Below are 22,089 nucleotides of genomic sequence, written 5' to 3' on the forward strand. Positions count from 1 at the left end.
AGCTTGTTAACCAGTTTAGTGGTTCATTCAGTCAGCAAACAGTCACTGAGGCCGTATCATGGGCCAGACACTCTGCCTGCCGGTGATGATCAGTCCAGGCCCCTGTCCCTTTCAGCTGTCTGCTCACTGGGTCTGATCCCCTAGAGGTGATAGCACAGTCCTTGGCTGTTGTCATATTTAGGGGGCTAGTGGTGTGGAGAGGTGTATGTTTCTCTTTATTATACTTTAATTTTATTTTTTATTTCCTTGACAGATAAAGCCACAGACCCAAGCATGTCAGAACAGGATTGGTCAGCTATCCAGAATTTCTGTGACCAAGTGAACACTGATCCCAATGGGTAAGGTGACTTCACACACATGCTTGAGTTTGGGGGCACCTCAGGCTGTGCATGCCTTTGTTTCTCAGGATTGTTTTACGTAGCATAGATTGTTGTTTCCTTTTTTTCTCCCTCTATGATCTACTGAGTACATTATTTTTCTAGAAATAGCAAATTCATGTGGTTTTCTAAAAAACAAATAGTCAGTTTGTAACTGGAAGTTATTTAAAAAATTTTAAATAGTGTTATGAAACACTACTCCTGAGGACATCTCTGAATGTTAGGGATAGAATGTAGCTAGGGTACGTAGCAATGTGAAAGATCAGTGTGTTCTCCATAATTTAAATGCAGTCTTTCTTAAGAAAAAACAGGGGAAAAATGGGTAAGATTTTGTTGAATTTGGTTTCTAAAGTATCTGGATAGGAATTTAAGAAATGAGTGAGTCATCCGGATGTTTTATCTCCATGTTGCTGAATATTCATTTAGAAACGAGCAAGAAGTTTGATCACATTTTCTGCTCTAGTGTTAACTGAGCAGTTGTCATATGACAAACAAGGTCTGTGCTGCTCACGACCAAGTTACTCACAGGTCTGGAAGTTGTAGGGGTGGGTTGACTGGGGAGAGGATGGTGTGCCCTGGAAGCGTAGCTATGAGGAGGGTGGGTGGGAGTCGGCCTCCTTCAGGGGCTCATGCCCGGCCGTGTGCAGTCACATCCCACCTCTGCTCTGGGACCCGAGCTCCTGGAGGAGAGGGGACTTTACCAGGTGTGCTCAGCCAGGCTGGTGTGTTCCTCTCCGCCCAGAGTCCAGGTGTCTTGTTTTCCCTTAGCTCAACCCATGCACCTTGGCTACTGGCCCACAAGATCCAGTCTCCACAAGAGAAAGAAGCTCTTTATGCCTTAACGGTGAGTTCGGCTTGCCCCTTAGCCTAAGCTCTTCTGTCCTGAGGCTAGCATTTCCGTGGGGAAGAGACTCTGAGAGGTTCACCTTCACTGGCCTTGAGAAAGCAGGCTGGAGGGAGTTCTGGGCTCAGATTGCCCCATCCTAGATCTGTTTCTGGAGAGTAGTATTGAGCCCGCTTTGCGAGAAGGAAAGGAAGGCTTTATTTCTTTTTGCCCTTTTTAGACCAGGGCTGGCAAGGTCAAGTCCCACAGGGCCAGATTGGTAACATAAGTGAATGAGCTGCTGGGTGGGGACCAAAGAACTGGAGAGCCTATGCCCAGTCTAAAGAGGGCAGCTACAGTGCAGGACCCGCTGGCTGTTGCCAGGCGTGAGTTTGGGCCCAATGTTGCTAGAACTTCCTGTTTAAGAGAAACTGGAAATCTAGATTTTTAAATATATGAATTCTCTGAATTTTTCAATATTGGTGACTGATTTGAAATGCTAAACAAGATTGTGGACCAAAGAAAACATTTACAGGCCCAATTTGTCACTCGAGTGCCAGCAGGTAACCCGTAGTTTAACAGTTCTTGGGTATTCCATGTCCAATTTCTGCCTCTAAGGAGAAAGAAGGAAGTGATTCTCTGACTGGTTTCACCTGCCCAAAGGGTCACCTTAAAAGGTGGGGTGACCTCAGGGTACCCCACTGAGCAGTTTCCTGGGCACAAACCTGTCAGTTACAACAAGAGCAAACAGGCACTTTTCTTTCTTAATCTAAAAGTGTCACCCTTTCTCCCAAACTTTAGTGTCCTCAGTCTTGAGCCGTGATTTCAGCAAATACTTACCAGGTTTGAAATGAGCCCTGGAGCCAATGGTTTCCCCTTCTCATGGGGGTCCTGTGTCTGCGCAGGTGCTGGAGGTGTGTGTGAACCACTGTGGGGAGAAGTTCCACAATGAGGTGGCCAAGTTCCGCTTCCTGAACGAGCTCATCAAAGTGTTGTCCCCAAAGGTGAGTACCCTGGGCTTGGCTTTGCTCGCTGTTCCATGCCCCCCAGCTTTCAAATGCCTGTCACCCTTCTTGGTCCAGAGGCAGACCTGCTCATGGATAGAACCTGCCAGCCTGTCCCAGGTTTGTGAGAGCTGAGAGGTGAAAGCTTTCCTCTCCAAGGTGTAGGATGATGGTCATGGTCATCAGCTGATCCCCGCCCTTTGATTGTTAGCATTTCCAAATTCTCCCTTTAAAAATGGCCTTGTAGACAGGTGGCCTAGAGGGGCGAGCACAGAGGGGCCTAGCTGGTGGGCACAGGTTTCCTGGTAGAGACAGCAAGACATGCCGGGTGTAGCTCTAAGTTTCCTTCTTTCCTTGTGTTCTGTAGCTTTCCTCCTGGTACCTGTCTTAGCGACACCATTCTCGGGTAACTAACATTGGTGGAACCTTCCTTTGCTGCTTCCCAACAATTCTGATACCAACTGGGTGTCCTGTGATTTAATTCATTTCTGAAAATAAGTACTCAAAGTTGGGGCAGACCCTACAGGTTAAGAGCTCAGTCCTACCTAGACTACACCTACTTCAGACACCAGTCATAAGTCTCGGGGATGCCCAAGCTACTTGCACTTCTGCCCGACCAACTACAAGTTCAGAGGTTCCTCTGACCCCCTCTGCCAGGTTCCATAATTCACTAGAAAGATTCACAGAACACAGGAAAGCACTATACTTACTAATATTCTTTTACTGTAAAGAATATAAATGCAAGAGATACATAGGCCAAGGTCTTGGGGGTGAAGAGGGAGCAGAGCTTCCATGCCCTCTCCCGTGGAACCTGAGCATACCACCCTCCCAGCACATCCATGTGTTCAACCAGAAGGCTCTCTGGACCTGGTTGTTTCGGAGTTTTTATCTGGAATTATCTGGGCATGATTGATTTAATCACGGGCCATGTTATTGAACTCAGTCTCCAGCCTCCCTCTCCTCTTGGGGAGGTCAGGATAGGGCTGAAAGTTCCAACCCTCTAATCCCATGGTCAATCCCTCCCTTGAAACTAGGTGCCCACCAGGAGTGTTCAGCAGAAACTCAGGTATGGTCCATGGGGCTCATTGTAAATAACAAAAGACGTTCCTGTCACTTAGGAAATTCCAAGGGTCTTTGAAATTCTGTGCCAGGAGGAACTGAGGACAAGGGTCAAATATATATATATATAATTTTTTTTTAAATTTCCATAATCCTTTAATTTTAAGAGGATCTTTTATAATGATTCCAAACATTTGAGTTTCAGCAATTCCTTTCACTTTACCTTATTTTCATTCCAAATACATTTTTATTCTAGACTTGCCACAGTCAAATAATGAGTGTCCCCAGTGGCTCTAACCTAGGCCAGTATATGGTAGGATTTAATTTTAGTGGCTTTATAGGTTGATTCTTTGAAACCCAGAAAGAGCCCTGGAAATGGGTGCCAGATAATTTTGTCTTCTAGCTGTGCCTCAGCTCTCTACCAGCCTTGGGCGGCTCACTTCTCTGGGCCTCAGCAGCCATCTCTTTAGTGATAGTGTGGGCTGGGCAATCTACTAATGAAACTGCACAACTAGGATGCGATTTGAACCCAGCCAAAACTCAGATTGGGACTTGAACCCGTGGGCTGGGATTCAAACCCACTGTCTTTTTTTTTTAATCATTATTATTAATTAATTAGTTTATTTATTTTCAGCTGCATCGGGTCTTCATTGTTGCGCACCGGCTTTCTCTAGTTGTGGCGAGCGGGGGCTACTCTTGGTTGCAGTGCGTGGTCTTCTCATTGTGGTGGCTTCTCCTGTTGTAGAGCACGGGCACTAGGCGTGCGGGCTCCAGTAGTTGTGGCATGTGGGTTCAGTAATTGTGGCTTGCGGGCTCCAGAGCACAGGCTCAGTAGTTGTGGCGCATGGGCTTAGTTGCTCCGCGGCATGTGGGATCTTCCCGGACCAGGGCTCGAACCCGTGTCCCCTGCATTGGCAGACAGATTCTTTTTTTTTTTTTTTTTTTTTTTTTTAAATAAGCCCTATTTCTTTATTTTTATTTTTATTTTTATTTATTTTTGGCTGTGTTGGGTCTTCGTTTCTGTGCGAGGGCTTTCTCTAGTTGCGGCAAGCGGGGGCCACTCTTCATCGCGGTGCGAGGGCCTCTCACTATCGTGGCCTCTCTTGTTGCAGAGCACAGGCTCCAGACGCGCAGGCTCAGTAGTTGTGGCTCACGGGCCTAGTTGCTCCGCGGCATGTGGGATCTTCCCAGACCAGGGCTCGAACCCGTGTCCCCTGCACTGGCAGGCAGATTCTCAACCACTGCGCCACCAGGGAAGCCCGGCAGACAGATTCTTAACCACTGCGCCACCAGGGAAGTCCCAAACCCACTGTCTTTTAATTGAAATCAATCACCTGGTGTCAGGACTTACTGAAGCTCAGGTTCATTATGTCTCAGCACAGAAGGAGTTCAGCAAGAGGCAAAGTCATAGGCAAGAAGTAGATTTATTAATATAGGACGCCTGTGAGGGATACAAGCGCACAGGCAAGGCGGCTCTGCCCCGAGAACTAAGTGGGAAAACAGATTTATTTAGAGAGATATACATTCCAAAGGTAGAATGTCTCAAAAGGTGAGAGCAGTCCTGAAATATGGGGTGGTTAGTTTTTATGGGTTGGGTGATTTCATAGGCTAACGAGTGGGAGGATTATTGCAGCTATTTTGGGGAAGGGGCAGAGATTTCCAGGAATTGGGCCACCACTCACTTTGTGACCTTTTATGGTCAGCCTCTGAACGGTCATGGCACCTGTGGGTGTGTCGTTTAGCTAATGTGTTACAATGGGCGTATACTGAAGCTCAGGGTCTACTGGAAGTCAAATCTTCCGCCATCTTGGGCCTAATCGGTTCTAACCAGTTTATGTCGTATCCTCAACAGCTGTGTCGTTCTCTAAAGGTTATGTCCTGCTGCCTTCCCTCCCCTCCTGTCCCACTAAGTCCCTTCCAGCTCTGTAATTCCCTTTCCTTTTTCAGTACCTAGGCTCCTGGACCACAGAAAAAGTTAAAGGAAGAGTCATTGAAATACTCTTCAGTTGGACAGTCTGGTTTCCAGAAGACATCAAGATCCGAGATGCTTACCAGATGCTGAAGAAGCAAGGTCTCACTACCATTACTTATGTTGCATTCCCTTTTCACAGTAGTTGTTCCTTCTTGTTTTTTGTACGCTTTGTCAGTTTGGGGTGAAAGCTGGAGATCTTGTGTCCAGTAGATACAACAATAGAGGCTGACACAGTAATTTTGATCCCTGGAAATGGGCAGACCTTTCCTTCTGGTTGACAGGAGTTGAGCTGGGTTTGAGACGGTTGTTGCTGTAGTTACCCTCACTATACCAGGTTTCAGATTCCTCTGGTGTTAGCTTGTGTTTAGGGTGGAGGCTGATTGGCTAGAGAGTTTCTCTCAGTGTCTGCTCTACTCTCAGCTTTGGGTCTTCCTCTTGCTCTACACCTCAGAGGGGGTCTTATTCCATTGCCTTTCCTGACAGTAGACCCTTACTGCTTGTTCCTCAGTGCCCGTAGCCTGGTGGTGGTGGTGCTGGTACTGCTGTGAGTAAGCCTCAGTCTCAGGCAGGCATGTGTCCCTGGTCTTGGTGGGACCTGTTTGTGATCCTGTCCCATCCCGACTCGGGACTGGGCCGGGACACGTTGCTGCCCCTCCCCCCTGGGGCACAGGCTTTTCTTTTCATTTTTTTCCAGCTGCAGTAGGTTTTCACCACTGTTCTAAGGACAGCAGGTTTGGTGTCCTTCCCCCAGCAGTGTGAGGCTTTTCGGTCGGGAGAGAAGGATTTCAGTGGGCCATCAGGGCTTTCCCATTCTCTTTTTGTGAGGCCTCTGGAGAATGAGACTATTCCTCTCATGTTGTGAGCCCCAGAGTGTGTCCTGTGTAGAAGCTGGGAGTCCATGTTCCTTTCCTCTTGGGCTCTGTGGGAGGAACCTGGATTCAGGATGGACTATTTTTCTCCCTGTTGCATGCACTCACTTAACATTTTTAGGAGTATTAGGGATTCTACACTAATTTCTGGGCTCTGGGAGGTTGTATACCTGCATAAAATGATCAGTATTTGTTTAGTGTAAGGCCCGTTGACCACTAGCCTTACGGTCCGGTTCTGCTCTGATTTAGTTGGCTCTGACCTCCCCAACTTTGTGCTGGTTCCATGGATTCTCCCAAGGGAGGATGCAGAACCTCGATCATACCCTGGGTGTATCTCTATAAGGTCGTTGACAGTGTTTTCCTGGTGGGACATCAGGAACCAGGGGTTTCTGGACTTTACACTGGATCCTGCTGAAGTCAACGGGTACCTATATCCGTATATTCATGAGTTGCATGTTTTAGGAATCATAAAGCAAGACCCTAAACTACCAGTGGATAAAATCTTGCCCCCACCTTCTCCCTGGCCCAAGAGCTCCATCTTTGATGCCGATGAAGAAAAGTCAAAGGTAAGGAGCTTCTCCCTGACCTTGGTGGCCTACCTGGAGTCTGACCAGACCCCTTCTTTTTTTTTTTTTGAATTTTTGAATTTTATTTTATTTACCTTTTTATACAGCAGGTTCTTATTTGTTGTCCATTTTATACATATTAGTGTATATATATCAATCCCAATCTCCCAATTCATCACACCACCACAGATCCCTTCTTTTAGGGACTCCCCTGCAATGTCCCCTGATCCCGAACCAAAGTGTGGGAGAGTGTGGGGAGGTGGGTTTTGAGTTCCCTGTGGAGCAGAGAGAGGTAGCTTAAGGTCTGGATGTTTTCTTTGTGGATAGGCCAAATAATAAGCGTCCTGTTCTTTATATCTTTCACTTTATCTGTTCAGTGTTCCTGAGGGAAAGAAGGTACGAAAGGATAACCCTAGTGGGTAATGTGGGTGGTCGGTCATATCCAGAGTGTGGTGTTGGGGGAGGAGAGTGGGGAGTAAAGAATTGGTTGTATGTTGGCCCAGATCTTTTTAGCGTCAGTAAGCGTGATCTCACCCATTTTCCTTCCATTACTGTCTCCCAGAATTGTTCCTCCTCAGACATCAGTAAGGAGAGGGAAGGGAAAAGCAAGGTGGTCCAAACCTAGGCCAAGACCCAGGGATAACTCCAGGGTGCCCCTGAAAGGTGGCAGTGCTTTTGGTCATTACTGTTCTTGGTCCCTCACAAGGTCTGGTGAGTGTAGAACCAGGAAGACTCCAGTCCGAGGACGGGTCTCTTCTGGTACCCTCTGCCTTCCAACTGCAACTGTCAGCTGTACTCTTCCCTTGGATCTAGGTGCTCGCTGTGGGCAGAATGAGCAGGGCTGTGCTGGGTTCTGGGCGGCTTTCCCTCTGGCTCCTCTCCTGCGGGTGCTTCCCCGTTGCAGGGGGTGGGAGGAGCAGGGGAGGAGGTGTGGCATGGACTTCTGAGAAAGGTAGTCTTGTGTCAGCTGCTTAGACTCTCCGGCACTCAGTATCTCCATCTGTCCTGCCATCCATCCAACAAAGAGTGAGTGACTCCTGTACTTATTGGGAATAAGATGGACAAGATCGCCAGGGTCTGTCACATCAGAGTATGCGGTCCAAGACGGCCTTGGCACTGTTGACATTTTGGGCCAGTTAACTTTCTTGTTGGAGGTCGTTAGGCACTGAAGGGTAGAGTGTGTACAGTATCCCTCTACCCGCTAGATGCCAGGAGTACTCCCAGTTGTGATGACCGCAAATGTCTGCGGACTTTGCCAGAGGTTCCCCGGGGACATCCACCTCCCTACCCCATGGAAAAAACAGCGGTCTGTGGGGATGGTCATAATCCTTACGTTATGGTGTCGTTGTGAGCATTTGGTAAGGTAATGCGTATAAAATGTGCGAGCTGTTATTAGTGCTGATTCTGCTATTGCTGGTGCTGTCAGTCTGGGCCGTTTGACACAGAGGGAATTGGTTTCACCTAGTCTTGTTCCCTCTTCAGCTTCTGACAAGGCTTCTGAAGAGCAGCCACCCTGAGGATCTTCAGGCTGCAAACCGGCTGATCAAGAATTTGGTCAAGGAGGTGGGCGTTTTGCAGGGGGTTCTGCAGAGCCAGCATTTGACAGGGGCTGGGCAGTATGTATGTGTGTGTGTGTGCTTGAGGGAGGGTGTGGGTACACAGTTGTCTGGGAGAAGGATGGCCGCCTAGCCCTGAACCGGGGAACAGCTGTGGGCTCCCTGAAGGGCAGCGAGGTGGGGACTGGAAGCAGAAACTGCTGTGTGTTTCTCAAGTACTTCTGTCCAGGAACTCAAAGCATTTCACAGACACCAGTTTCTGTCCCAGTGACCGGTATTGGTGTGGATAGAATCCAGGTTTGGGAATTTCTTTTCCAGAGGGATTAAGGCTGGTGGTACAAAGGAGTAGTCCCAGCTCCCCAAACTGCATTGTCTGTCCCAGGAATTCCGGGCCTTGAGCATCTTCTCTACCCGCTGAGTGAACACTCCATCCACTCCGTGTTTTGGTGGCTTCCCTGAGCTCTCCACAGTGCAGCGCCCCTTTCCCGGCGCTTGTTCAGCCTTTCTCCAGAGCTTCTGCTCCCTCACTTCATCCTCTTTCTCCCAAAAGGAACAAGAAAAATCAGAAAAGGTGTCCAAGAGAGTCAGCGCTGTGGAGGAGGTACGGAGCCACGTGAAGGTGCTGCAGGAGATGCTGAGCGTGTACCGCAGGCCAGGGCAGGCCCCGCCAGACCAGGCAGCCTTGCAGGTACTCTCTGTAAAACTAAATTTCAGCTGGGCCTGAGTATCACTGACATACTAGGAATACACATGTATTTCAGGAAGTCATCATACGATCAAAATTTATGTCCCTTACCCGCCCCCAACTTCCTCATTCCCTTCCCTTCTGTTCCTGCCTCTCTGCCCATCCCCAGGCAACCACTGATTTGTTTCCTGTTCTGATTAATATATATTTCCTAGACTCTTATATAAATGGAATGATACAGTATTACACTTTTTTTTTGGTCTGGCTTCTCTTCTCCCCCTTGGCGTAATTATTTGAGACCCATTCGTTTTTTTTTTTTTTTTTGGCTGCACCGCTTGGCATGTGGGGTCTCAGTTCCCTGACCGGGGATCAAACCCATGGCCTCTGCTTTGGGAGCGTGGAGTCTTTTTTTTTTTGATTGCAAAGCAGTGTTCATTATTATTATTACCATTTTTAACATTTTTATTGGAGTATAATTGCTTTACAATAGTGTGTTAGTTTCTGCTGTATAACAAAGGGAGTCAGCTATATGTATACATATCCCCATATCCCCTCCCTCTTGTGTCTCTCTCCCACCCTCCCTATCCCACCCCTCTAGGTGGTCACAAAGCACCGAGCTGATCTTCCTGTGCTATGCTGGGGAGTGCGGAGTCTTAACCACTGGACCGCCAGGGAGGTCCCAGTAGTTTATTCCTTTTTACTGCTGAGTGGTACTCCGTTGTATGCATATACCACGATATGTATATCCATTCGTCTGTCGATGGATATTTGGGTTGTTTCCAGCTTTGGGTAATTATGAATTAACCTGCTGTAAACAGTTGTATACAGGATTTTGTGTGAACATACACTTTGCTTTCTCTTGGGTAAAACTCCTCGGCGTGGGATTGCTAGGTCATATGCTACATGTATTGTTAACTCTTTAAGAAACTGCCAAACTATTTTCCAGAGTGTTTGTATCATTTTATATTTCTGACAGCAGTGTAGAGATTTCCCATTTCTTCACATTTACACATCTTGAGATCTTTCTTTTTTTTTATAACACACTTACTGAGAATTTATATAACAAGCTCTGTTTTGTAGGTCGTGTATGAGAGGTGTGAAAAGCTGCGGCCCACCCTGTTCCGGCTGGCAAGCGATACCACCGATGATGACGATGCGCTCGGTATGATCTTTTTTTTCTTTAATTAAAAAAAAAATTTTATTTATTTTTGGCTGCGTTGGGTCTTTGTTGCTGTGTGCGGGCTTTCTCCAGTTGGGACGAGTAGGGGCTACTCTTCGTTGTGTTGCTCGGGCTTCTCATTGTGGTGGCTTCTCTTGTTGTGGAACACAGGCTCTAGGCGTGCGGGCTTCAGTAGTTGTAGCATGTGGGCTCAGTAGTTGTGGCTTGCAGGCTCTAGAGCACAGGCTCAGTAGTTGTGGTGCACGGGCTTAGTTGCTCGGCAGCATGTGGGATCGTCCCAGACCAGGGATTGAACCTGTGTCCCCTGCATTGGCAGGCAGATTCTTAACCACTGCACCACCTGGGAAGTCCCTTGATACAGTCTTATTCTTTAGGCATAGACAGCACCCAAGAGTGCAGGACAGACGTGGGGCTTCCTGCCGTGCTGCTGGCGCAGAAACAAGACAGTGGCCCCTAGGTGTTATGGTGGTTGGGCTTGGGGAGGGCGTGGCCTGAGTTGATTCTTCTAATTTCCAGAGGAATCTAGGTTTGAGCAAGAAATGAGCCGCAAGTCTGAAAGCATAGATAAGGGTGGAAATTTACCATGTAGATTGGGTGTGAAGGGGATAGAAGAAAGAGCGGCTACAGTTGAAGGCTTGAAGAAAGGCTGAACGTTCTCAGAGGTCTGAGAAACAGCTGCGAGGGGCTCCTTGGAAGGTTTCACACCCAAAGTGCCTTCAGGGGCTGGGTGGGGAGTCTGAGTGGGGATACCAAGTGGAAGGCACAGGGGAGAACTGTAATCCTGTACACAGGTATTGAAATGTTTAAAACTATTTTATTTTATGGAAAATCTCAAAACACGTAACGGATTTATTCTATGCCCATGTACTCTTCACCTTTTGTTAATAATTACCAACTCATGGCCAGTCTTTTGATCTTGTTTTATCTGTACTGCTTTCTCCCTCCATCCTCCCCGCTACATCCCCAATTCTATTTTTTTAATTTTAGTACGATCTGGCACCTTATTAGATGTCTGTTTGATGACTGTCTATGCATTTACTTTATTTACTTTACTTACTTATTTTTATAGGATCTTAGTTCCCCGACTAGGGATCAAAAACCCGTGCCCCCCCTGCAGTGGAAGCACGGAGTCTTAACCTCTGGACCACTGGGGGAGTCCTCCCAATTCTATTTTTAAGCAAATTCCAAACATTTCAAAGTAACCAGTCAGTGTTCAGATTTTCCTGGGCATTTTTCCCTCTAATCATTCCTTGCTGACCCTCTTTCTTTTTTTTAAGTTTGTTATAAATCAGTATCAAAAAGAAAAACCACGCTTTGTAATTGGTTGATATTTAAGTCCCTTTTAACGGATAGCCCCTGTTCTTTTTTACTTCATGCATGAAAAACATGTCCTTTGACTTGCAGAGTTTCTCTTGGTCTCAATTTTCTGATGGCATCTCCCATGGTATTTTTTTTTTTTTTGGCTGTGTTGGGTCTTCGTTTCTGTGCGAGGGCTTTCTTTAGTTGCGGCAAGCGGGGGCCACTCTTCATCGTGGTGCGCGGGCCTCTCACTATTGCGGCCTCTCTTGTTGCGGAGCACAGGCTCCAGACGCGCAGGCTCAGTAGTTGTGGCTCACGGGCCTAGTTGCTCCGCGGCACATGGGATCTTCCCAGACCAGGGCTCGAACCCGTGTCCCCTGCATTGGCAGGCGGATTCTCAACCACTGCGCCACCAGGGAAGCCCTCCCATGGTATTTAATGTTTCTCTGTTCCTGATATTTCTGAAATTCCTGCTTTCTTATGAACTGGATCAGGAGGCTTGTTCAGATTCAGGTTCAAATGGCGGGGCGTGTGAGGGGGAGCAAGAATGCTTCACAGGTGATGTGAAGAGGCCCATGGTATCTGGTTTTCTGGGTTTTTTGTGATGTAATTATTGTCTAAACCCGTTATTTCCTCTGGTTGCAATGACGTCAAAGGTCACAAAATTTAAATTTTAATCACCTTGCACATGCCAAATAAAACACTTTGCCAGGTGAATTCAACCTCGTGTTAGTTCACAACTTCCATCCAGTTTAAAAATTGACAGGAAATGAATAGTTGGTCACTCTTGCAGTGCTCTCCTAGTACCGTGGCCTGCAGTGTTATACATAGCCCCTGGCCCTGTTGCTGTTCTGTCTCTCTCCTAGAGAGGCTTTCTTGCAGGTAAACCAGATCATGAGATACTCTTGACATTTTTGAAATCCACTGCGTACTTTATACTTACAGGATGTTTCAATTTGGATGTCAGATTTTCGTCAGGAATACTTGATCTGTACTTAGATTTTATAAAATTTACAGGTGAAAAAGTAGATTCGTGTACCAACTTTTTTCCTACACGCTTCCCAATGACTGAATAAAGTACCAAAAATTTCTTTTAGTATTTGCATCCACATTGACAAAATAGCTTTAAGTTTTGAATTAAAATTAAAGTTTTAGTTCCTCAGTTGAAACACCCATATTTCAAGTGTTGGCCATCATATTGGACAGTACAGACAAAGAAAGTGAAAAAATTTGGTTCCTCCTACATCCTGCGAAGAAAGTGTTGAGGTTCAGGGGTTGAGTGACTGGGTGTGCCAGGGGACTGATCTCGTGATCTGGGGGCAGGAGGCAGGGATATACTGAACCTGGCAGAGCCGTGTGACAGCTGCTTTGTGGAGTGGCTTAAAAAAGACTGAGATTGTTGGTAGCTAAAGCAGGGGATTCTGATTTTTCTCTCATTCTTCAGCGGAGGTTCTCCAGGCAAATGACCTCCTCACCCAGGGAGTTCTGCTGTACAAACAGGTGATGGAGGGCCGTGTCACCTTTGGGAACACAGTGGTCAGCTCTTTGGGAGACATACCTGTCTCCAGAGGTATGTGCAGAGAGCCTCTCCCACCCTCTGCCGTGGGGCAGGCTGCAAACACCGGGAAAGAAATGGATCCCTGAACGCTCTGGGTTATGGTATAGAAATGAGAGAGCATGTCCTCTTTTCCCTTTCCCTTGGGAACTGGTTTTATATAGCCAGCCTCTGCCCCACGTGCCATCACGGGTTGACTGCTAGGCTGGAACTAGCTTTGGCTGTAAACAGAAGCGGTGGCTATACCGTGCCCAGGTTTGGATTGCACCTCTCGTGAGTGCTTACTTATGGGAGCTCACACCAAAAAAAATATGACCTTCTTCGGGTGGTTCCTAGTGCCAGGCTAGCTAAATCAGAATCATCTGGAGTACTGGTTAAAATGCAGATTCTCGGACCTTCTGAATCAAGACTACTTAGAGCTGGGACCCGCATTTTTATCAAGCACTTGAGATGCTTCTGATTCACTGTGGTCAGAACCTCAAAGGCCTCTGACCTGGAGCAGTCAGCTCTGCTAGTGTCCAGGTTGAATGGACCGTTAGAGGATTCTGTGTTTACTGGGGTGGGAAGGCAGTTCCTCTGGTTACCTCGTATTTCAGATGCCACTCAAGGCTGTAAGTCGAGCCAGTCAGCTGAGGTGGAAGGTTCATCTGGGGTGTGTGTAAGGGTGGGGTGATGTGATGTCTTTTGATTGGGAGGAGGCCTGAGGGAAACTGATAACCTTTAAGTGGAGACTTTGCTCTTCTTCTGACTGACTTATTTTCCTAAGTGTCTGTTTTCTAGTCTTTCAGAATCCAGCAGGCTGCATGAAGAACTGCCCCCTGATTGACTTGGAGGTGGACAGTGGGTCCGAGCAGGCTGGGGCTGTGGCGCGATCTTTACTGCATCAGGACCTGGCAGCCTTAGGTGAGGGCGGTGTTTAGGGGCAGCAGGCACAGAATGGCCCTGATTCCCGGGGAGAGAGTAAGCCCATTCCCCTTGGGGAGACTGTGCCTGTTTTTAGAAGGAATTGGGTATACCGCGAAGTTCAGAGAGGTCCTCCTTGTACTCAGTTTCAGATTTGCCATGAATGAGTTGAATGACTTTGGGTAATTTGTTTTGTCTAGGCTTTCTAAATATTCTAGAAAGGATGATGGTATCAGTCTCCAGTTCGAATCAGGTAGAGCTACTGATGTGCATCTCACTCTGTTCCTTCTTTACAGGGATCAGTGATGGCCCAGTTACCAAAAAGGTAAGGAAGCTCTTCCTAGGGACCGGAGAGGAGAGGGCAAGTCCCTCAAACCTACCTTCATGAGGGCAGCAGTGCCTGGGGGAGGGTGGAGGGCTACAGCATAGCCTGGTGGCACTGTGGACTCGGAGGTCCAAAGACTCTTCCTCACCTCTGCTGTCTGGCTTGAACCCCTGGATGGATTTTGCTCTCCTTCTTCCCTACCCTCTTCTGTTGTATCCAGGCTCCCGCTTACCAAAGGTCTGCTGAGGAGTCACGTCCTCTTGACCTTTCTCCACCTGCCCCAGGAAGTGTAGAAAGCCTGGGCTTTGGGGTCAGGAGAGCTGTGCCATGATGTTACCATGGCTCATAGTCACGCGTGCTCTGGCCTTACGTTAGTCATTCCTGCTTTGACAGGTTGCGAGTCAGAATTGCGGTCAGGAAAAGAGGAACCCTACCACCAGCACGCTGCCGGGTGGTGGTGTTCAGAGCCCTTCTGCAGAAAGGAACTTGCTGGATCTCCTCTCCCCACAGCCGTCTCCGGGACCTCTGTGAGTCTTGTGGGCAAGGAACGTAGAGGAGTGGCTCCTGTGTGCAGTTCTCGCTCCCTGCACGAGGCCAGGCAGAGGGGCCCAGGGGTGCTGCTCTCTCTGAAGGGCTGCTTCCTTTCTATCGGAGTTCAATGCGTGCTGCTCCTTTCACTCCGCATCCTAAGTCAGGAAAATACACGTTTTGGCCCAGACCTCCAGAAAGGGGTGTAAGGAGCAGCAGCAGTAGATGATGATGACGTTTTTTGTCTTTATAGGTTTTTTTTTTTTTTTTTCCTGATTTCAGTGTAATTTGAAGCAAAGTTTGATTACTAGAGAAATAGATAATATAGAAAGTCCCAAATATCACTCTCTAAAGACAATGTTGAATGGTCCTTCTTTGCTTTTTTTTCTACACATGTAGTAATGTGTTACTGTGGCTTATTTTTACACAAATGAGATTATAATTTACAAACTGTACTCCCCTGTGGTTTTTTATATCGCACATCTTGGAGACATTTTCATCAATTTATGTAAACTTGCCTCATTCTAATAGTTGAATAATAATTCATACACATATAATGTATATATTTAATCATTTCTCTCTTGTGGATATTTACATAGCTTCCAGGTTGGAGGAACCTGGAGTGTTTCTATAGTACAGATTTATAAAAGTAGAGGTGCTCTTAGGAATGAGTATAAATATATTTTCATAGGTCCTGTCCCTTTGCCTCTGGCAAGGCTGGAACACTTTGCCTTCCCCCAAACAGCCTGAGGGCCTGTGTCCCTGGTGGAGACCACAGAGCTGGGTGGAAATGGAGATATGCTGGGAGGTCATTCTTGTTTGTACCCGTAGGGGGTTTCTTCCTAGTTTACTGTTTATCACCGCTTGACATGGAGTCAGTAATAATTCTAATTTTGGTGGGTTACTTACGTCTGGAGTTTGGTTTTCCATAAATGTTTTTGATTTGTATTCCAAATGGACAAAATCATGAAGTATGAATGAAGTGGTCAATGTAACTTGTGCTGTCATCTTCCTAGCTTACGTCACGCTGGTGATCATGTATGGGAAACTTCATCTGACTGAGCTACTTGTTGTCAGAGACTGCCTGACAACTACAACATTAATTACTTTATTGGGTCCTTATTGTATGCACACATTCCGCTCAGTGCTCTTCATACACTTTCTCATTTAATTCTTGTAACAGCCTATGAGATAGATACTAAACTGTTTCTATTTTACAGATAAGAAAACTGAGGCATGGGTTAGATTACTTGTCTAAAGTCATACACCCGTAAAATATATACATACACATATATACACATGCATATATATTTATTTTATTCCCCTTATTTTTCAGAAAGCCTAATCAGATTCCTGGATTTCTCTACAGTTTTTGCCAATCTTGATATTTATTATTTCTTTGCAGGAATTATATTCCGCAGAAAAGTATCCCCAAGGAAGTGCCACCAGGTACTAAGTCCTCTCCAGGTTGGTCCTGGGAGGCTGGCCCATTGGCTTCTTCTCCATCTTCCCAGAATACACCTCTGGCTCAAGTGTTTGTCCCTTTGGAGTCTGTTAAGCCCAGTAAGTACAGTTTCACCCTTTTTTTCCCTTTCTGTTAGATGCCCAGCTTTATCCACTCTGGATTGGTGTGGGTGGCTCTTAAACTGGGGAAGATGAGTGGGGGAGAGATATTGCCTGGGGACAGAGGATAAGGCGGGTGGCCTATGGTCTCTTAGCTAATACTTTTTTTTAGTTTTCTCTGTCTTGGAGTTGACACTGAAGGATATTGGCAGGCGGAATTTAATTAGGGACCTTGAATCCACTTAGGGAGATGATGTTCATTTGGAATTCAAGAAGGGAATGTTCAGTGTGATCTGAAATAACTCAGAAGAGGTGGAATTAGAAAGAAAGGAAGAATTTGGCTGGTGATCCTCTTCCTTTCTAATGATCCTCATTAAAGCAGGAAAAGTAGCTATTAACCTCCCTTACAAAGAAAAGGAAACGGAAGGCCCAGCTAAGTAAGGTGACTGCCTGTGGTCAGCACACTGGTATGCGAGTGGGAAACGACTGGGGTCTTTAGATCCAGGGCCTGGGCCCCTTCCTTGGGCACAGGGCCTTCCTGTGACTCAGTGTGGTGAGCTCAGATTACAGAGGGCCCTGGAACCAGGCAGACGAAATAAAGTCAGCAGTGGAGTCCCTTTGCCTACTTACTTTATTAATTTTTATTTAAACATAATAAATGTTCATTGTTAATTTCCTGGTTTTGATAATTGCACTGTAGTTATATATAATGTTAACATTTGAGGGAGCTGGGTGAAGGGTACATGGGAATTCTTTGTGTTTTTGTAACTTTTTGTAAATCTGATGTTATTAAAAAACAAAATTAAAAACAAAAACAATATTCAATATAGTTTTAGAAAAGATAGAATAGAGCAGAAAATTAAAATCATCTGTACCATTACCACCCAGAGATGGAAGTTCTGTTAATGTCTTGATGTATTTTCCTGTTTTATCCATGTACATATGTTTAATAAATTGTCACCGTAGTATATATACTGTTTTATATCCTGCTTTATTTAATATTATAAGCTATAGCATTGTTTCATGCCCTTATTCTTCAAAACCTTGATTTTTTATTTATTTATTTATTTATTTATTTATTTATTTATTTATTTATGGCTGCGTTGGGTCTTAGTTTCTGTGCGAGGGCTTTCTCTAGTTGTGGCAAGCGGGGGCCACTCTTCATCGCGGTGCGCGGGCCTCTCACTATCGCGGCCTCTCTTGTTGCGGAGCACAGGCTCCAGACGCGCAGGCTCAGTAGTTGTGGCTCACGGGCCCAGTTGCTCTGCGGCATGTGGGATCTTCCCAGACCAGGGCTCGAACCTGTGTCCCCTGCATTGGCAGGCAGATTCTCAACCACTGCGCCACCAGGGAAGCCCAAAAACCTTGATTTTTTAAAAATGAATTCATTCTTATGGCACTAACATGTACTGTAACTCATTTATTCAGTTTCTTTCTGAAGGATAATTTGTTTCCAGTTGTTTTCTGTTATAAACAGTGTTACAGTGAACAACCCATTGCAAAAAATGGAGATCCATTTTTGAAACTTTCCTGATTATTTCATTAGGATATATACTTAAAAGTGGAAATGCTGGGTGTAGACATTTAAAATTTTGATCTTCCTTACCAAGTTCCTTCCTGGAAGGACTGCCTTTTTCCCCATAACCTCACCTCCATACCTCATGAGTACTTTCAGTCTTTTAAATCTCCAACAGTTTCATTGTTAAACTATATTTTTATAATGTGCATTCTGATAAGTGATGTTTGGCATGAAATAAGGATCTTCATTAAAATTTTTTCCATATGGTTAACAAGCTGCCTGCCATTTATTGAATCAGCCAGTGATTTTCAAATATATGCTCTTGACATGTTAAATTCTCATATTTGGGTCTGTTCTGCATGCTGTTTTCAATTGCAATTTTGTACATATCTGAGTATTTATTAATGCAAATAGCCCTACTCTCCCTTCTTTTTTAATGGTTAGTCTAATGTATCTTTTCCCAAAATTAACTTATGAATCATTTCTTAGCTAAACTAGAACAATCCCTTTAGTATTTCCAAGACCTAATTAATTTGAAAAGATCTGCTGTCCTTACAGTTTTGTAAAATTAAATATAAGAGATGTGTATGTGTATGTAGTCATACAAAAGAAACCAGAAGGATATAGGCCCAGATGTTAGCAGTGCTTATTTCTGGGGAGTATTAAGGGTGTTTTTTATTTACTCCTTTATGGTATCCTGTATTTTCTATAGTGTTCATACATTATTTTAATCGTAATCATTTCTTGCTCAAAAAAATGTTTGTTTTTTTTTTCTTAAACTGGTACTGGATGGTTGGATGGAGGGTAGAGATCAGTTTGGAATGTCACGGGAGTCCAACTAGAGGTAACGAGGACTTGGATTATGGTGGTGCAGAGGGTTAATTCCAGGAGCTGTTCTGACTGGAGAAGCAACAGGATTTGGTGATAGGTGCACATCTCTTTCAAGCATGGCTCCTCTTTCAGGGGAGTGTGTAATAGTGCTAATCCTTTTGGTTGGGTCCTTCTCTACCAGGCAGCCTGCCTCCTCTTATCGTGTATGACCGGAATGGATTCAGAATTCTACTCCACTTTTCCCAGACTGGGGCCCCTGGCCACCCAGAGGTGCAGGTGCTACTGTTGACCATGATGAGCACGGCCACCCAGCCTGTCTGGGACATCATGTTTCAAGTAGCTGTGCCAAAGGTGAGTCAGCGGCTGGCCCGCTCCTTTGAATTTTTCAATAAAGGCTATCATTTTTGAGCACCAGGTCCTTTGCTGGGATGTTATCTATTAGGTGGAAGGGTTAGAATCTTCACTCAAAGTAGGTTAAGATAAAATGGGAATTTTGTTGGCTCATTTAACTGAGGATTCCTGAATGTCTGACTTCAGATATGGCTGGATTCAGGTAAATTCTTAAACAGTTCCTTAAGAATCTGTCACTTTCCATCTCTTGACTTTGTTTTTCCTCTCTGGACCCTGTTCTCTCATAGACTCCCTCCACCAAGCAGGAAAATGGTTACCAGCAGCTCCAGAGTTACATGGTCCTTATCGCTTTTTATCTCAGAAGGAAACTCTCCCCTGACATGAGGCATGCATATTGATTACCTAAGGAAGGGCTAAGATTGGCCTTGTTGGTATTACTTGCATACCTTGGACCAGTAACTCGTGTTAAGGGGTATGAGGTACTCTGGCCAAGTTGCATGTTATGTTTTTTTCTCGAGGGAAGTAGGTCCCCACAGATTAACAGCCATACCAGAATCACAAGAAATGGGCAAGGGGCCTGTCCTGAAAGGAAGGATTCAAAGCAGACAAAAATAAACTATGTGTTTTCTAATACTCATGGTAATTTTGTAGGGCATGCACTATTATTACCTCTGTCTTGTAAATTAAATTATCAATCCAAGGTTCAGAAAGGTTAAATATTTTGCCCCAAATCACAGAGCTAGTAAGAGGCAGAGTTAGAATTCAACCCCAGGTATGCTCTCACTCTTCATGCTGCCTCTCAGAAGCCAACCTTTGATCACACAACTTCAGATACATTCTATGTATGGGTGGAAGGGTTTTTGGATCCTTTCATCAATTGGTGGGGTGGAGGCCAAGCTCTCCTGTTCACCTGATCTCCCTCATTAAAGCTGTAGTTTGTTAGGAATGAGTTATATGTTGGATTTTTTTTCCCCCCAATAGTCAATGAGAGTGAAACTACAGCCAGCGTCCAGCTCCAAGCTTCCTGCTTTCAGTCCTTTGATGCCTCCAGCAGTGATCTCTCAGATGCTGCTGCTTGACAATCCACACAAAGTATGTTCTGGTGTCTGTGGTAGCAGGGAAATGGGGGCCCCTGAACTCTAGGGAGGCAGCTGGGCAGGTGGAGAGAGGTATATTGAGGTCTTGCTTTGGTTGGGATGGTGGTAGAACATCCCTTGCCAGAGTCCGTTTTCCTTTGGGGCTTATTGAAAGATCTGTGACCAGATTGTCATAGCTGGGGACCAAGGGAGTGGTACACACTCTCCCTAATCCCATGGAATCCTCTGAAAGGGTGAGGCCAGTCTGTCCTCTTAGCTGGTCTCCAGGACTGCAGAAGCGTGGGAGGACTCCCAAGAGGTAAGCCTGGCTCCCTTTGTGTTTGCAGTCCCAGAGGGTCAAGGCCAGGGTGTGCCTGTCACACAGTTGCTTGAAGCCCTCACTTGGGTGGAGTTAACATACATATACTGTTACTTGGTGACTACAGGGTGGGTAAAGGCTTTTACTCTGGGCCTGTCTCTGTGTTCACTCCCCACTAATATAACATCTTTTTATCTTTGCTCAGGAGCCCATCCGGTTACGGTATAAGCTGACATTCAACCAGGGTGGACAGCCTTTCAGTGAAGTAGGAGAAGTGAGAGACTTTCCAGACCTGGCAGTCTTGGGTGCAGCCTAACTCCTCACTGGACAGACCCTGCCATTCAAGCTTAGGCCAGTGTTACTTTTGCTGTCTAGATAGGACTAATCACGGTGATTTAGTGCAGAGTGCCAAGAGTTCTATCCTGACATCAGGCTCTGGATGCCAACCTCTGACTTATTCTGCAGATATTGTGTGTGTGTGTGTGTGGCCCGGGGGCTGAGGGGCAGGGATGTGGGCGGTGTGGGAAATGCTAAAGCATTTCTGATAACCATCTGCTACGATCATGTCTGGTTTTGCATGTTGGTGGACACTGATGTCCCTGCCTCGAGTTGGAGGTTTTATAAGCCAAAGTTGTTGTTGTTGTTTTCCATGTATTATTATCTTTTCATTCATCCACTCTGTGCCTTGTCAGCCTTTGAAAGACTTGGTTGCTCCCAGGCTGCTGTTCTCAGGGACCTTAAAAGGAACCTGGTTGGTCTTGGGGCAGAGTGTCTTCTGGGACACTCTCTTCCAAGAAAGACCTTGTCTCCATTTCCATTAGCGAATGCTGCTTGCATGTGTTCAGGAAGATCTTCTAAATGGAATGCTTGTTGCACTGTGTTCTAGGCGAGGGGCTGCCACTAGACCAGAGGACCGCGCTTGGTGGGCCAATCATGTCCTTCACCACTGTGCCTTAGAATTGCCCATAGATGGACCCTTCAGGGCAGAGGGGAAAGCAGATCCCAGGCCTTATTCAGGCCTCAGGTTCCATGGGTTGGGCAGCCTGTCTGGACCCTTCCTCAGGACCCTCATCTCCATCCTCATCCTCTTTCACCACAAGCACTTACCCAGAGCTCTTTGATTGTGACGCCATGCCAGTCATTGTAAATCATAACTTAACAGGTTCGCCCTGGCCTGTTGACTTCACAATCCAGGATGAAGAACTGTGATGCAAATGAGATATGAAGTGAGTTTAGCAATGAAAAGTGATGACTAAATATAGAAAGTCATTGAATAAATACCCGTGTAGCGAATATACTTTGTGGAGTTTTGAGTAAGTAGGAGATGCAAAGCCTGTTGCATTTAGAGATAATAGGCTTGAAGGGATCATTCATCTGTTGAAGTAAGGAAGACTTCCTGAGGGATGTGGAACCTTAAGAACTGCTTCAGTGAAGAGAAGCCCTGAGGATCTGAATGAAGCTGGAAGAGAGGTGGATTCTTGTTACAGTCATGGTGTGAAGGAAAAATTCAGGCTTTCAGTCAGTTAATACTTAGCACCTGCAATGTGCTAGGCATTTGTGCATGTTTTACAAGTCTTGCTTGGCCTGATGGGTGGGTGAAGAGAGCTGAGCCTGGCTGAGATGGCCTGATGAAGGATGCCAGATCCAAGCAGCTCACCTGTCTGGGTAGGAGTCTGCCTCAGAAACTGTAAGGCTCTGTTTGGGGCTCTTTATCACAAAATCTGGTACT

At 45.9% G+C, this 22,089-nt stretch overlaps 1 protein-coding gene across 1 annotated transcript in view; it reads left to right on the plus strand.

Annotated features, from left to right (window-relative positions):
* Positions 1-21,036, plus strand: part of GGA2 (golgi associated, gamma adaptin ear containing, ARF binding protein 2) — a 29,985-nt gene extending 8,949 nt beyond the window's left edge. Inside the window, exons 2-17 of the mRNA XM_057529308.1 lie at positions 254-338; positions 1,146-1,221; positions 2,106-2,204; positions 5,211-5,334; positions 6,567-6,670; positions 8,153-8,233; positions 8,777-8,914; positions 9,992-10,073; positions 12,835-12,960; positions 13,726-13,848; positions 14,145-14,173; positions 14,567-14,700; positions 16,107-16,264; positions 18,796-18,965; positions 19,947-20,057; positions 20,566-21,036. Of these exons, the coding sequence (XP_057385291.1) occupies positions 254-338; positions 1,146-1,221; positions 2,106-2,204; positions 5,211-5,334; positions 6,567-6,670; positions 8,153-8,233; positions 8,777-8,914; positions 9,992-10,073; positions 12,835-12,960; positions 13,726-13,848; positions 14,145-14,173; positions 14,567-14,700; positions 16,107-16,264; positions 18,796-18,965; positions 19,947-20,057; positions 20,566-20,676 (1,751 nt within the window). The 3' untranslated portion in view covers positions 20,677-21,036. The remainder of the gene's footprint in view (positions 1-253; positions 339-1,145; positions 1,222-2,105; positions 2,205-5,210; positions 5,335-6,566; positions 6,671-8,152; positions 8,234-8,776; positions 8,915-9,991; positions 10,074-12,834; positions 12,961-13,725; positions 13,849-14,144; positions 14,174-14,566; positions 14,701-16,106; positions 16,265-18,795; positions 18,966-19,946; positions 20,058-20,565) is intronic.
* The last annotated feature ends 1,053 nt before the right edge of the window (positions 21,037-22,089 follow it).

This window comes from Balaenoptera acutorostrata, chromosome 15 (assembly GCF_949987535.1).
Source record: "Balaenoptera acutorostrata chromosome 15, mBalAcu1.1, whole genome shotgun sequence".
NCBI classification, from domain to species: Eukaryota; Metazoa; Chordata; class Mammalia; order Artiodactyla; family Balaenopteridae; genus Balaenoptera; species Balaenoptera acutorostrata.